General features: G+C 35.1%; 1 protein-coding gene and 1 long non-coding RNA gene across 2 annotated transcripts; both read left to right on the forward strand.

The window, feature by feature from the left end:
- On the forward strand, positions 802–2,628 carry LOC109946477. Its single transcript, XR_002269624.1, has 2 exons — positions 802–1,137; positions 2,126–2,628. It is a non-coding gene; the product is annotated as an uncharacterized LOC109946477 (long non-coding RNA).
- On the forward strand, positions 11,231–12,738 carry LOC18793804 (receptor-like protein kinase ANXUR2). Its single transcript, XM_020567738.1, has one exon. It carries the CDS (start codon positions 11,231–11,233, stop codon positions 12,605–12,607), a length of 1,377 nt encoding a protein of 458 aa, XP_020423327.1. The 3' UTR covers positions 12,608–12,738.

Genomic DNA, 13,807 nt, shown 5'->3' on the forward strand with positions numbered 1-13,807 from the left:
TCGATTGGTCAATGTCGAGTATGGTGTTCCATGACTCGCTTGCCAAGTTGGGCATGTGAAATATCTTTGTCCCAACTTGAGGGGGAGTGTTGGTGAGTCCCAAAAACAAAGATCCAGCCCAAAATAACACAAATAAAGAACCCTAAACCTTGGAACATGAAACTACTGTACTACTAAAGCACGTCTACAACTGCGAAGGAGTAACCGTTAAATAAAACCAAAGCTTCCAACGGAGAATGGTGGTGGACAAGCCACCAAAGCTTTAAAGAGCGCTACTACAATCCAAAAAAATAAGTGCAAAATGCACTTTAAATACATTCACATACCAAAAAGTGCCATCAAGGAAGAATGAGGGAGGAGGCACCTGTGGAGTTGAGGAGCAAAGGATGGTGGTGGAGAAAACGGCTAAAGAAATTTGTATGGAGTTTTGATTTGAGAAGTGAAGAACACGACTATGTATTTTTTTAAAATTTTGTTGGTTGACGATGTCATGCTGACATTAGCAAACTTAGGCCACGCAATTTTTGCCTTTGAACTAACCCGAGTTTGCTTTTAAATTGGCCCGAATAAATGAGGCCCATTCTTACCCAGTCAAACCTTTGCTGCTATGGACATTAATTTAAGACTGGACTGCCTTTTGCCAAGCCGAAAGGCAACCAGTGGAAGTGCTCTAACTACATGCCTTTGGCTGCCCACAATTATTTTTGGTGGGATTCAAGAGAGAGTGTTCACACTCCCACATTTTCAAGTTGAAGAAAGGAAATGAATAAAGGTGTACGTATAAAAGAATCAGCCCAAGACAATGAGTTTGTCTGTGGTGCGCCGGGTGTACCTGTACAGCCCATCACGTGGCCTTTTTTTAAAAACAATGAAAACTGGTTCTTTTGGTTAACCAGTTAAACTAAGGAAAATAAAAACTCCCGCTCGTTCAAAACCTAGGCTGCACACAGATCGATTTCGTCTATCTCCTCCTCCATAGCTTTGCACAGCCACAGCTCTATTTCGGTGAATTCATAGCTGCACAGCTTCCTACAGCCTGAAGAAGCTCCCCCCACTTCGTCTTCTCCATCTGAGGAGCAGATTTCAGCCAAAACCCAGAAACCCACTTCGTCTTCTCCAGCTGCTTCCTCCATCTCGGTAAGTTCGTGTGTTGATTTTCGTTATGTGTAATTGATGGTTCTATTTAATTTATTCTTCTAGTGATTTTGAATTGTTGTTTCAGTTTTTTCATTGAACAATTCCAGAAATTAATGATTCAAATTTTGTATTTCTTTTCCCACTCTGCATTTCTGCTGGGTTGTTATAGTGCCTCTTGATCTGATTGTATATATAAATACCCATGAGGCCTCTGATTGTGTATGATTTAATTGTGGTGGGTTTGTGATTCTGAAAGTGGCGTGAGGTGAAGTGGGTATCTGACATTGATGGCTGTAATGTTCATGCAATTGCATATCTCTGTATGCAATTACTAATAGCGTGTATGCAAATCCAATTCATTGAATGCAATTAGAGTATATAGTTTTTTTTTTCCAAAGTATGCACGTATCTCACATTCATAGTTGTAATGTTCGTGGAATTGCATAGCTCAATATGCAATTGCATAGCTCAATATGCAATTGCATATCTCTATATGCAATTACTAATAGCCTGTATGCAAATCCAAGTCATTGAATGCAATGACAGTATATAGTTTTTGTTTCAAATTATGCAACTCAGGTGATTTCGTGGTAGGTAGGTAGGTTTGACTGTGCTTTAGAATAATTTGTTATGGGGATTAAAGTGTTCCGAAAGTGTAATGTGAGGATTGGTTAAGATTTGTATTGGGATTTGAAATGAGTAAGAATCCCGACCCAATAGAGAAATGCATGGGTGGGTTGTGTGCATTATCTGTGCAATGTAATAATCGAGGGCTGATGCACTTGCAAGTAGTATCGAGCAATTGCATATCAATATATGCAATTACTAAGCTACTGTATGCAAATCCAGGTCCCCGTATGTTTTTAATTAAGCAATGTGATGTTGTGGTGTTTACGGGGTTTAGGGGGTATTAGGCTTTGGATTAGTATTCAAATTCTCGGCGCTAGAGACAATTGCATGATAGTGTTTTGTACTTGATTTGTGCAAGTTATGGAAGCTCAAAAAAGGGGATCAACAAAAGGAAAGCGCAAAGTCGACAGTAATGTGCAACAATCAAGAGTTGGCCAGGATGCATTTTTTAATTTCATGTAAGTTACACGTACATCTAAAAATCGAAAATGTAGTTGCTTAATATTATGATGGTTTTTTGATTAAAAATAAATGATTTACAAAAAAAAAAAGAAGACATAAAATGGGGAAAGTGGCAAATGCAAAGTTGGACAATAAGGTGAGAGATGGCAATGGATTGGGTTAGTTTATTAATTATTTTATTAAAAAGGCTCTTTTAATGAGATTTTTTTTTCCAGGTACAAGAAGAGATTGCTAATAAATGGAGGAAATTAAACCTTAAAGAGAAGGCTACATATGGTTCAGCCTTGGAAGGTTCGAGTGGGCCAAGGATTAAAATATCAACCATGTAAATAATATAGGGCCTCCAATTTACGGATATTTCGGGGGATATATTATTATCGTCTTAGGTATCGGAAAAAAGAAGAAGACAGATATAGGTATTGAAACACATAATTTTGGTATAAAACTTTCATAAATGTTATGTACATTATCAATGAATGTATTGAACAAATAAAACTCAAAATTTACTAATAATAAGATATACATATGATGAAATATAAGTGGTATGTAATGTGTGTTAATGAAAAGTTTGAAAATAAAATGTTGATTAGAATGAATAAACCATGCATAAATCCATAGTTTGTTTTAACATTGAATTACAATTTAGATAAGTGTCCATCTACATAAATGAAGAGCTCCAATGAGGTTCAAACAATGAGGAACAACCATCTAGATTCATACAATAGTCATACCAAGTTACGTAACCCGAGCAGTTTGTAAGCCATGTTTGAACATGGTGCACATAGGTCTCTCTTGAGCTCTCTACTATCTTCCCATATATGAGATAGTTAAGATTAACCCAACTAGTAGAAAAGGGCGGCCCTGAAATAGTGCAAGTGGCGCCAATGCACAGGGCCCCTGATTTTTGAGGACCCCCTAAAATTATTTATTTTACATAATTTATATTATTATTATAACAACTGTATATATACTCCAACGTGCAACAAATTGACATAAAAATTTATTTAGTGGAGTTGGTTTCTAGTGCATATCCCTTGGTACAAGGCTTACATGAAAAATTTTAAGAACCACATTTTAAATAGTTTTAAAAAAGAAGCACCTGAAAAATATCAGGGGAAAGATCCAATTAAATTAACAATACTATATATCACACCCATACGCTTTTTCTTTAAAATAATAATAATAATTTCTTCAACTCAAAACAAAACAAAACAACATAAAAAATAAAAAATCATGTCTTCTTCTTTCTCATGAACTCTTATTTTTTTTCTTACCGAACACACCAACATTTAACTTTATCAAATGAACACAACGTACTCAACAAACGCAATCTTTGCGTTCGCGTGAAAAAATAGTGTGTTTGTTTAAAAAAGAAATTTAGTAGGGTCCATTTTTCCGGGGAACGGGCAACTTTACCCAACGAACGCACTCCTTGCGTTTGCATGAATAAATATCCCGTTTGTTTGAAAAAGTAAGTTCATTTGGCCCATTTTTCCGAGGAACGGGCAACTTTACTCAATGAATGCAACCCCAACGTTCGCGTGAACAAATCGCCCGTTTGTTTGAAAAAGTAAGTTAGTTGGGCCCATTTTTTCAAGAAACGGGCAACTTTACTCCACGAACGCAACCCATCGCGTTCACGTGAACAAAAAGCCTGTTTGTTTGAAAAAGTAAGTTAGTTGGGCCAATTTTTCCGAAGAACGAGCAACTTTACTCAACGAACGCAATCCCTGCGTTTACATGAACAAATAGCCCGTTTGTTTGAAAAAGTAAGTTAGTTTGGCCATTTTTTCAGGGAACGGGGAACTTTACTCAACGAACACAACCCCTGCATTCGCGTGAACAAATAGCCTGTTTTCTTGAAAAAGTAAGTTAGTTGGGCCCATTTTTCGGAAGAACGGACAACTTTACTCAACGAACGCAACTCATTGCGTTCGCGTAAACAAATAGCCCGTTTGTTTTAAAAAGTAAGTTATTTGGGCCCATTTTTTCGGGGAACGAGAAACTTTACTTAACGAACGCAAGCCTTGCGTTTATGTGAACAAATAGCCCGTTTGTTTGAAAAAGTAAGTTAGTTTGGCCCATTTTTCTGGGGAACGGGCAACTTTACTCAATGAACGCAACCCCTGCATTCGTATGAACAAATAGCCTGTTTGTTTGAAAAAGTAAGTTAGTTGGGCCCATTTTTCAAGGGAACAGACAACTTTACTCAACGAACACAACCCCTGCGTTCGCATGAACAAATAGCCCGTTTGTTTAAAAAAGTAAGTTAGTTTGGCCTATTTTTTCGGGGAACGGGTAACTTTACTCAACCAACGCAACCGATGCGTTTACGTGAACAAATAGCCCGTTTGTTTGAAAAAGTAAGTTAGTTTGGCCCATTTTTTAGAAGAACGAGCAACTTTACTTAATGAACGCAACTCATGCGTTTACGTGAACAAATAGCCCGTTTGTTTGAAAAAGTAAGTTGGTTGGATATATTTTTTCGGCGAACAGAAAACTTTCCTCAACGAACGCACCTGTTGCGTTGGTGTGAAAAAATACCCCGTTTGTTTGAAAACGTAAGGTGGTTGGGGCATGTTTTCGGCGAACGGGTAACTTTTTTTAAGGAACGCACGTATTGCGTTCGTTTGAACAAATACCCTGTTGGTTTAAAAAATTAGCTATGTTGGCCTTCTTTTTCGGCAGAACGTCGAGTATTTTTGAACGAAAGCAAATCCTTACGTTCGTTTGAACAAACTCCCCATTTGTTTGAAAAAGTAAGTTGGTTTGGCCAATTTTACGGGGAACAGATAACTTTACTGAACGAACGCAACCCTTGCGTTCACTAGAACAAACACCCCGTTTGTTTGATAAAATATTTTAGTTAGTCCAATTTCTCGGGGAACGACTAGCTTTACTCACCGAGCGCTCCCCTTGCGTCTTCGAAGTAAAATACCTTTTTTGTTGAGTAAATCAAGGAGTTCGTTGGGTAATTTGGTCAACGAACAACATTATTTACCCGACGAACGAGTCGCTTAGCGTTCTTTAGGTAGGTTTGTTGGGCATAAATTACTGAATATAACTTTCATGATTTACTACTAATTTAACCCAATGAAGTATTGAGAATAAAATTGAACTTTGTTGATTATCTCCAATTATTCCTATATTGTTAATTAAAAAAAAATTCAATAAAATCAAACATATGATTGTTGGTACAAATATAAATTTAAAAGCTTTCAACAAAAATTATTACTTAATGGTCGATTGATTGAGTCACATTGAATTGACGAAAAAGAAAATTGGACCTTTTCGATTATGATCAATGCCCAATTGATAATATATGACCACGAAGTGAAGTGGAAATATGAGAAGTCTTCTTATATCCAATCTCATTGCTTAGCCCACATACGAATCATATTCCAAGGATTGTTGTGCTATTATGATTGTAGACTAAATAACATAGATGCAAACAATGATTTTGCCCATAAATGATGGTGAAATATCCAAAAAAGAACGCAATATCACATGTTTGGCTTTAAGGCATATATTTAATATCCTTTCATATTATTTAATGTTACATAATTCAATTATGTTTAACGTATGAAATGATCAATGTGCCCTCATATTTAATGACAGATTGGACGAAATGTTAGGGAATTAAACGGCAGGGGAGACATTGGTGATAAAGAAAATTCATATCCGTAATATTATGAAAAAAAAGGTCATGCGATAAATTGAAAACTGGATACAAGTTCAAGGACTAAATCAACAATTTAACCATGTTAATGGTTTTTGTGGGCATATATCGCATATTTGATAGCACGTGTGCAATTCTCAATTTATAGTATCCATATGCATATGCCTGTATGCAATCTCGTAGCATCTATGTGCAATCTCATTTTACAATATGCAATTGCATATATATATACGCAATTTCGTAACGTCTATTTGCAATTATTAGTTTACAATATGCAATTGCCTTCCGCCCTTTTTTTGGTTTTTAACTTCTTTCGTTTTTACTAGAAGGCTCATTGGCTCACACTCTTATAACGTATGCAAAGATCACCAAATTTCCTCTTTTTGGCTAGAGGGCCTCTTTTGTGTGTGTGTTCATTTGCATGACAATACGGATAATCTACTACTACCTAAAAGCTATAGAAAATTATATGTGATATCATCTATTTTCTCTAACCAAGACTACATGTCACATAAATAAGAAATAAGATCTCAAAAAAGAAACATAAACAAAGAAAACACTTCACCTAAAATATTTTGTAATACGTTTAGCTCAATTTATAACTTGTAGAGTACACAAATGTTAGCCCCTAAATATTAGGCTCTCAGAAGAAGGTGAGAATCTCACCAAGTATGCATGAAAAGTCCAAGTGAGCATACCCCTTTCTGCAAATGAGAGGGAGGTAGAGAGAGATTATTCAAACACTGTGATGGTATCTCAAAACACATATTTCAGTGTAACAAAAATGCACTTGTCTTAACTGCTCTTTTCCTGACTCCTTAGCCAGAGCAACCAATATATAGCAATTACGGCAATCACAACAACCAATATCAATCATGAACATCACATTTAAACCATACACTTACAGATTTAGCAATACAATCTTTGAAATGGTAATGGCAACCCAAGACACTTCACCTAAAAAAAAATTATATATATATATATCATGTCTTCTTCTTTCTCGTGAACTCTTATTTTTTCTTACCGAACATACCAACATTTAAATTTATCAAATGAACGCAACATACTCAACAAACGAAACCTCAATTGTTACTAGATTGTTAATGGGTAAATAACTCAATGACATAGCATTCAAGTCAAACGTTTCTTTAAACATCACACTGTCGCTAATTGCATACAGGGGGTCAAAAATTGCATAAACTGTATGCAATTGCACAAAAACTATATGCAATTGCACATAAGAAATAATATAGCCAAAACCAAAACCAGTTATGAGGTTTCTTAGTTAAAGAACTCATCTTTCTCTTTTGATGCCAACCTCAGTTCTCCACTAACAAGCCCGAAAACTCCAATTGGATTCATCATGACCAGAGTTCTTGAGTAATAAAACAAATCTCAAATTGAAAAAAAAAAAAAGAGTAGGAATTCAAGAATCCAAGACTTTAAAGAAAATCAACAACCTGATTGTTCAAAATTTCATACCTTATTTTGAAGCACAAATCCATAACCTCATACATGGAAGAAAACAAATCCTCCATCAAACGAAAATTACATGGGTTTGATGGAGAAAGGATCACAGTGGGTCTGATGCTGTGATGAAATTAAGAGAAAATATTAAAATATTAAAATATTAAAAATTATTAAAAGAGGGAAAAAAAAATCACCAAGATTCAGTCCAAGGCGTTGAATTTTTTCTCCCATCAAAGGCTCTGCAACACAGACATCCTCACTCCAGATTCAATACTAAGTCGTTGAATTTCTACCCAAAAAAAGGCCTTTCACACCACCCCCGTCGAACTCGACTGAATCACCCCACTCTGTCTCCTCTCCGATGGTTCTTGCATCGCAGTGTCGGCAGAGAGGAGATGCATCAGATTCCAACTTGGGGACAAAGATGAGGATTGGATTTGAGAGAGAGAGAAAGAGAGATATATTGCAAAGATGAAGCAGCTCCCAGTGCACGCGATGTCCGATGACAGTTGCATCTCAGCGTCGGCAGAAGTGAGACGCCCAGATTCTGATTTGGGGACATAGATGAGGATTGGATTTCCAAGAGAGAGAGATCGATCGCAGAGATAAGCAGGTCCAATGCACGCCAGGGCTTCCGCACGTTGAAGCTTTTCACTTGTTTTCTCAGTCACGTGTATGTCACGTGATATTTAATAACAAAGGGCTCAACAAGTCTTCAGGTCATTCAATCTCAGCCCTTTATTTTTAAGATGCAATACTGACCCTTGGATAACTGGCTGTACCGATACAGCTGAGGCACCACAGAATTTTCCTCTGTTCTTTAGGGTTTAGCGTTATCTGATAATTATCCACTAGACACGTGTATGTTATAGAGTCATGATAATTATCACGAAGCTTTGTGATGAATGGTTCCGAAGCTATATGAAGGAATCCATGGTTGTTCATCGTCGTCCTCCAGCTCACATTGAAATGTTGATAACTGCTTTTCCTTTTAAATAGGGTTGGGGTTCTTAAATCTTTAATATTGTTCCAATTCCCAAATTTTTATATACTTATTAGAAGCTGTATGTAAGACGTATTTTTCACGTATTATTCAGAAGCTCACTGGCAAAGTAGTGTTCCTTTTTATCTTTCTTCAGGTAAATAAACATGCATCAAAGAAATATTGTTTATTATTAAAACATAAAAAAAGAAAAAAGAAAAAAAGAGAGGATGGAAACGTCACACTCTCGCGTAATATTATTAATTAATGTGTTAAAATTTAATATTGATGGAGGCTCCGTTTTGATTTAGTGTTTGCTAATTTTGGGAGTTTCTCTTCAAATAGACTCTATATATGAATTTTTGTATAATATGTTATATTAAAATAAGCTTTTATATATACAGAGAGCTTCCATTGAGGGATCTCTCAAATAAGTATTTGAGGGACACCCCTTGTAGGGCACACTCCGGATTGTATTTCACTAATCCAAACCGTCTATTTTGTAGATACTCATTCAAAGATCATCTCTACAAAAAATCACTTGAATATGATATCATTTGACTATTCAATTGAGTTATTGAAATTTTAGTATTTTCTTGAAGCACCATGTTCTTTGATTTTGTAGGACACAATTGGATGTCGAAACGGTTTCCGATTTATTTAATTTTTTGTAAGGCTGATCTATGAATGAAGACCTAAAAAATAGATGGTTTGGATCATTGGAAAAAAAATTATAGGGTACTCTAAAGGGCGTCCCTCAAATAAAATTATTTAAGGGATCCCTCAATAGAAGGGAACTGATAATATATATATATATATATATATATAAGGTAATAGAAAGTAGGGCTTGTCTAATATAGGTCCCTACAATTTCTATTTCCTAGACATATACTCATCATTCTATAAATCTATGTGTAAAACCCAATTTCAAACTTAAATGACCAGTAAGATATAAGAGGTCGTAATATTCCTATGTTTTTACATCATTGCCATCAGACTTCATATTTTATTTATAATTTATTCCAAGCATTTCATTAACTGTCATAATTGTAATTAAAACTCCCTATTAATAGCATATCAATCACCCCATTTCTTTTGGTTGCCATTCCCTCTAACATATGGCCCCTTAAAATTGCAAATAAATAAAAAATATGTAAATTACATATCCAATAATGTACATATGAAAAATATAAATATTTTATATATACGTATAAAAATATAGGTATATTATTTACCAAAAAAAATTAACAAAAATAGGTCAATTACTTTGTAATTGAAATTTCTGTACATTTTTCATAAATTAAAAATAGGTACATAATAATTTATAGAAATTAGGTACCTTTATAAATTAAAAATAAGTACATTACTTAGAAGAAAAAAATAAGTTCATTATACTAGGTAAATTGTTTTACTAGGTATACATTATTAGAGGGAAACAAAAAAGGTACATTATTTAGAGAAAAAAAATAGTTTCATTATACCAAGTAAATTGTTTAGGGGAAAAAATAGGTACATTATTTTGAGAGAAAAACCAGGTACATTCTTTTGAGAGAAAAAATAGGTACATTATTTAGAAAAAAAATAGGTACATTATTAGAGAGAAAAATAGGTACATTATTTAGAAAAAAATAGGTACATTATTAGAGAAAAAAAATAGGTACATTATTTTGAGAGAAAAAATAGGCTCATTTAAAAAAAATTTGTTTTCATAAATAAAAAGATGATCAAATTATTTTTTATAAAACAAGTAATAAAAAAAAAAAATAGGTTCATCAAAAAAAATGTTTTAAAAACAAAACAAGAAATAGATTATCAAATTATTTTTCAACATAATTAGAATGTACACTATTATTCATAAAACTATAATAAAAAAGAATACTGGTCGTATAATTCATAAAAAGAAAACAACATTAATTCCTAAATTTAATATTGAATTTAAATTATTAATACTTTAAATAGATTACTAGTCGTAATTCATAGAAGGAAAACACCATTAATACAAAAATAGATTACTAGTCGTAAAATAGATTACTAATACTTTAATGTAAAATTTAATATTTAATTTCAAATAAGTTTTAAATTAGTTCCTACATCCATTACAACTATTTGGAGATATTTTCAAATTCAACGGGTATCATTAGTTACACCTCTCATAACACATTAACTTCTAAATATGGGTAGTTTTGGAATTCGAAAAATACAATAAATCAGATTTTAAGTTAAATTAGGTAACTTGCTTAGTTGAATCCTAATCATCGGATATTATTTGAAAATATTAGGTATTTTACATAAAAAACTAAAAGAAAGAGTTGTAGATGATTTAAAATAAATTTTATGGGTCTAAGCTCAATTTACTATAGAAAGTACTAAAGGTAAAAGGAATAGATGTAATTGTATAGAGCCATGCAAGTTGCAACGGAAAACATCTACAAACAACCCAAAAGATAATTTGGGATCATTCCTCGACTCGGTCAATGCCAAAGAGAATTAAGCGCCTCTCGCTTACCGTTGCTCTCCAACCACATAACGACCTCCTGTCCTAACGACCCTCCACCCTGGACCGGAAAAGGACACAAAATTTCAAAGAAAAAAACAAAACAAAATTACAGAGAAATGAAAGCAAAACACAGTTGGAATTCTAATTCTTGCACCACTTCCTACAATTCTCAGGTAAATTTGTAATCTTTTCTTCAATTTAAACCAAAACAAAGTTTGATTTGATAGAGCCATTGCAATTGAATTCTTGTACAGGAATGTTTCCCAGTTTTCCTGTACTCTGTTTTTCCCCTGTGACAACAATTGGCCTTGTCCTCCCCTGACGTCTCAGTTGTTCAAATCTCTCCATCTCTAAAGGGTTACTCCATTCAGCTATGATCTCCAAAACCCACATCTTGTTTTCTCTGATTTTGGTTTCCTCTTTCTCATTAAACGCCATTCATGTTCTCTGCGAAGCCCCAGCCCCAGCCCCAGCCCCAGCCCCAGCCCCAGCCCCAGCCTCAGCCTCCGAGTCCCAATTCATCTCTTGTGGCTCTCCCCCGGATGGCGAAACTGATTTTTATGGCCGCAAATGGACCTCGGATTCAAAGTTTCTCACCTCCTCCGACAACACGAAGAGTGCAACAACGGACTACCAAGACCCAGCTCTGCCTTCCAAAATCCCATACATGACAACAAGAATCATCAACTCTGCAACATCATACAAGTTCTCTGTTTCATCCAGTAAGCGCCTTCTCTTGAGATTCCAGTTTTACCCATCTGTTTACGGGTCTTTGGAAAACACCAAAGCAGTTTTCGACGTAACGGCGAATGGCCTCACCCTGCTCCGCCATTTCAGTCCTTTCATCACAGCCCTGGCTCTCACGCAGGCCTACATCATAAGAGAGTACTCGCTTGTCCCTGTACCATCCGGCTCTCTTACCATCACATTCACACCTTCTTCGAAACACGAAAATTTCTTCGCTTTCGTCAATTCCATCGAGATAATCCCCATGGAGGACACGTTCAAGCCCGCTGACTTGATCGGGTTCAATGGCCAATCAATCGACGTCCAAGGCTCTTCGCTCCAGATCATGCACAGGGTCAATGTCGGCGGAGGCTACATTCCACCAATAAACGACTCAGGGCTGGCCAGGACTTGGCTAGATGACTCACCCTACTTGTTAAACTCAGCTTTCGGGGCCTCATTTTTCAATGGGATCTTTCTTGGTGTTGCAATTGAGGCTGAAAATAATGTCACAGTTCAACACACTTCTGATGTGCCAGAATTTGTTGCACCTCTCAGTGTGTACAGGACAGCAAGATCCATGGGGCCCGATCCGAAAGTCAATGAGAAATATAACCTCACTTGGGTTTTCCAGGTTGATGCAAATTTTACATATCTGGTTAGGTTCCATTTCTGTGAGCTCCAAAGCACCAAGGCCAATGAGAGATCGTTTGAAATTTTTATCAACAACCAAACAGCAGAGGAGACTGCAGATGTGATTCAGTGGGCAGGGTCCATAGGGAAGCCAATTTATAAGGATTATGCAACTCATATTAATGATAAAGAGGGAGATGAGATACTTTGGGTCGCCTTGCATCCAAACCGGGAGCAGCATCCTCAGTATTATGATGCAATTCTTAATGGACTAGAGATCTTTAAGGTCAATGACACCCATGGGAACCTTGCAGGTCCAAATATTATGCCCTCAAAGATGCTTCTTAACGCTGACGCTGCAGCCAGGAGTTTTATGCCAAATTTGCTCTAGACCTTGATGTTGGGGGATTTTCTGGAAATGGATCCCCTTTTGATTCATATACTTAACTTCAACTATTTTGATTCCAAATTTCCAGGGTTTCAAAGTATATAAGTGTGATACTTTTTTTTAAAATGCAATTTATCGGCCACATTACATGTAAAGAACAAGCATACAATAGTCGACTATAATAGTAAAATCTATTTCATTTGCACCATAATTTATTTTTTTTGGTGACAAAGAACTTCAATATCCTTTGTTTCTATCTTAATAACAATATTGGAACCCTTTAAAAGACAATTAAAAAGTTTGAGTACTTGTAATTGTGTTTTTCCTTAATTAGTTCGTGTTTTTCCATTCTTATGAGAAAGCCCTTTTATGATGTTTCTAATACTCTATGCAACATTCTATGTGTGTGTGTGTGACAAAAAAAAAGGTGTATTTCCAAATTTCATAGTTCAAAAAAAATCATTCGAACTAATGCCCGTTTGACATTGCTTATTTGGGGTAATAAGTGATTTTTAAAAAATTTTGAGAAGCCCAACTTGTTTGGTAAACTGTGAGAAAATCACTTATTGTTATAAATTGCTGTGAGAGAAAGCTATAAGGGAAAGCAGCTAATTAGCTGCTTTCATTTTTTGATTATGCATGAATTAGTTTCGAAGAGGCGCTGGGTTTAATGATTATGCGGCAATCATTTTTTGATTATGCGTAAAATCAATACCAACAATACTTTAACAAAAATTTTACCAAACGCCAAACTGCTTTTTCTCACAGCTGATTTCTCTCACAGCAAATCTGACAGCGATTATTTTCACAGCACAGCAATGTCAAGCTTGTGAACCTTGATATTCGGTTTGACTCCACTCATTTACACCCCTATGTAAGAAAAAATGATTTACAGTAATAATTTTTATACATTGTTAAAACATTATTCTTGCACTATTATAGTGGTGAACCTTATGTAATCATATTTTGTTATAATTTATATATAATTATAATGCCAAGATGAGCTATTACCTTACACAATTTTATCAAGATCTGACCTAAGTTCTATGTAATTAAAGTGATATAAAGTGCCTTAACAAATCAAATAGGGATTATAAATATGAATTAGTATAATATATAATTTGTCTTATAAGTTATTTATTTATAAATATTGTATATGTGTAGATACTTAGACAATGGCGCCAAATCCAACAGGTCTCCAAA

This window comes from Prunus persica, chromosome G1 (assembly GCF_000346465.2).
Source record: "Prunus persica cultivar Lovell chromosome G1, Prunus_persica_NCBIv2, whole genome shotgun sequence".
Lineage (NCBI taxonomy): Eukaryota > Viridiplantae > Streptophyta > Magnoliopsida > Rosales > Rosaceae > Prunus > Prunus persica.

Coding starts and splice junctions, on each gene's coding strand:
- LOC18793804 (XM_020567738.1), top strand. CDS start 11,231: ATGATCTCCAAAACCCACATCTTGTTTTCTCTGATTTTGGTTTCCTCT.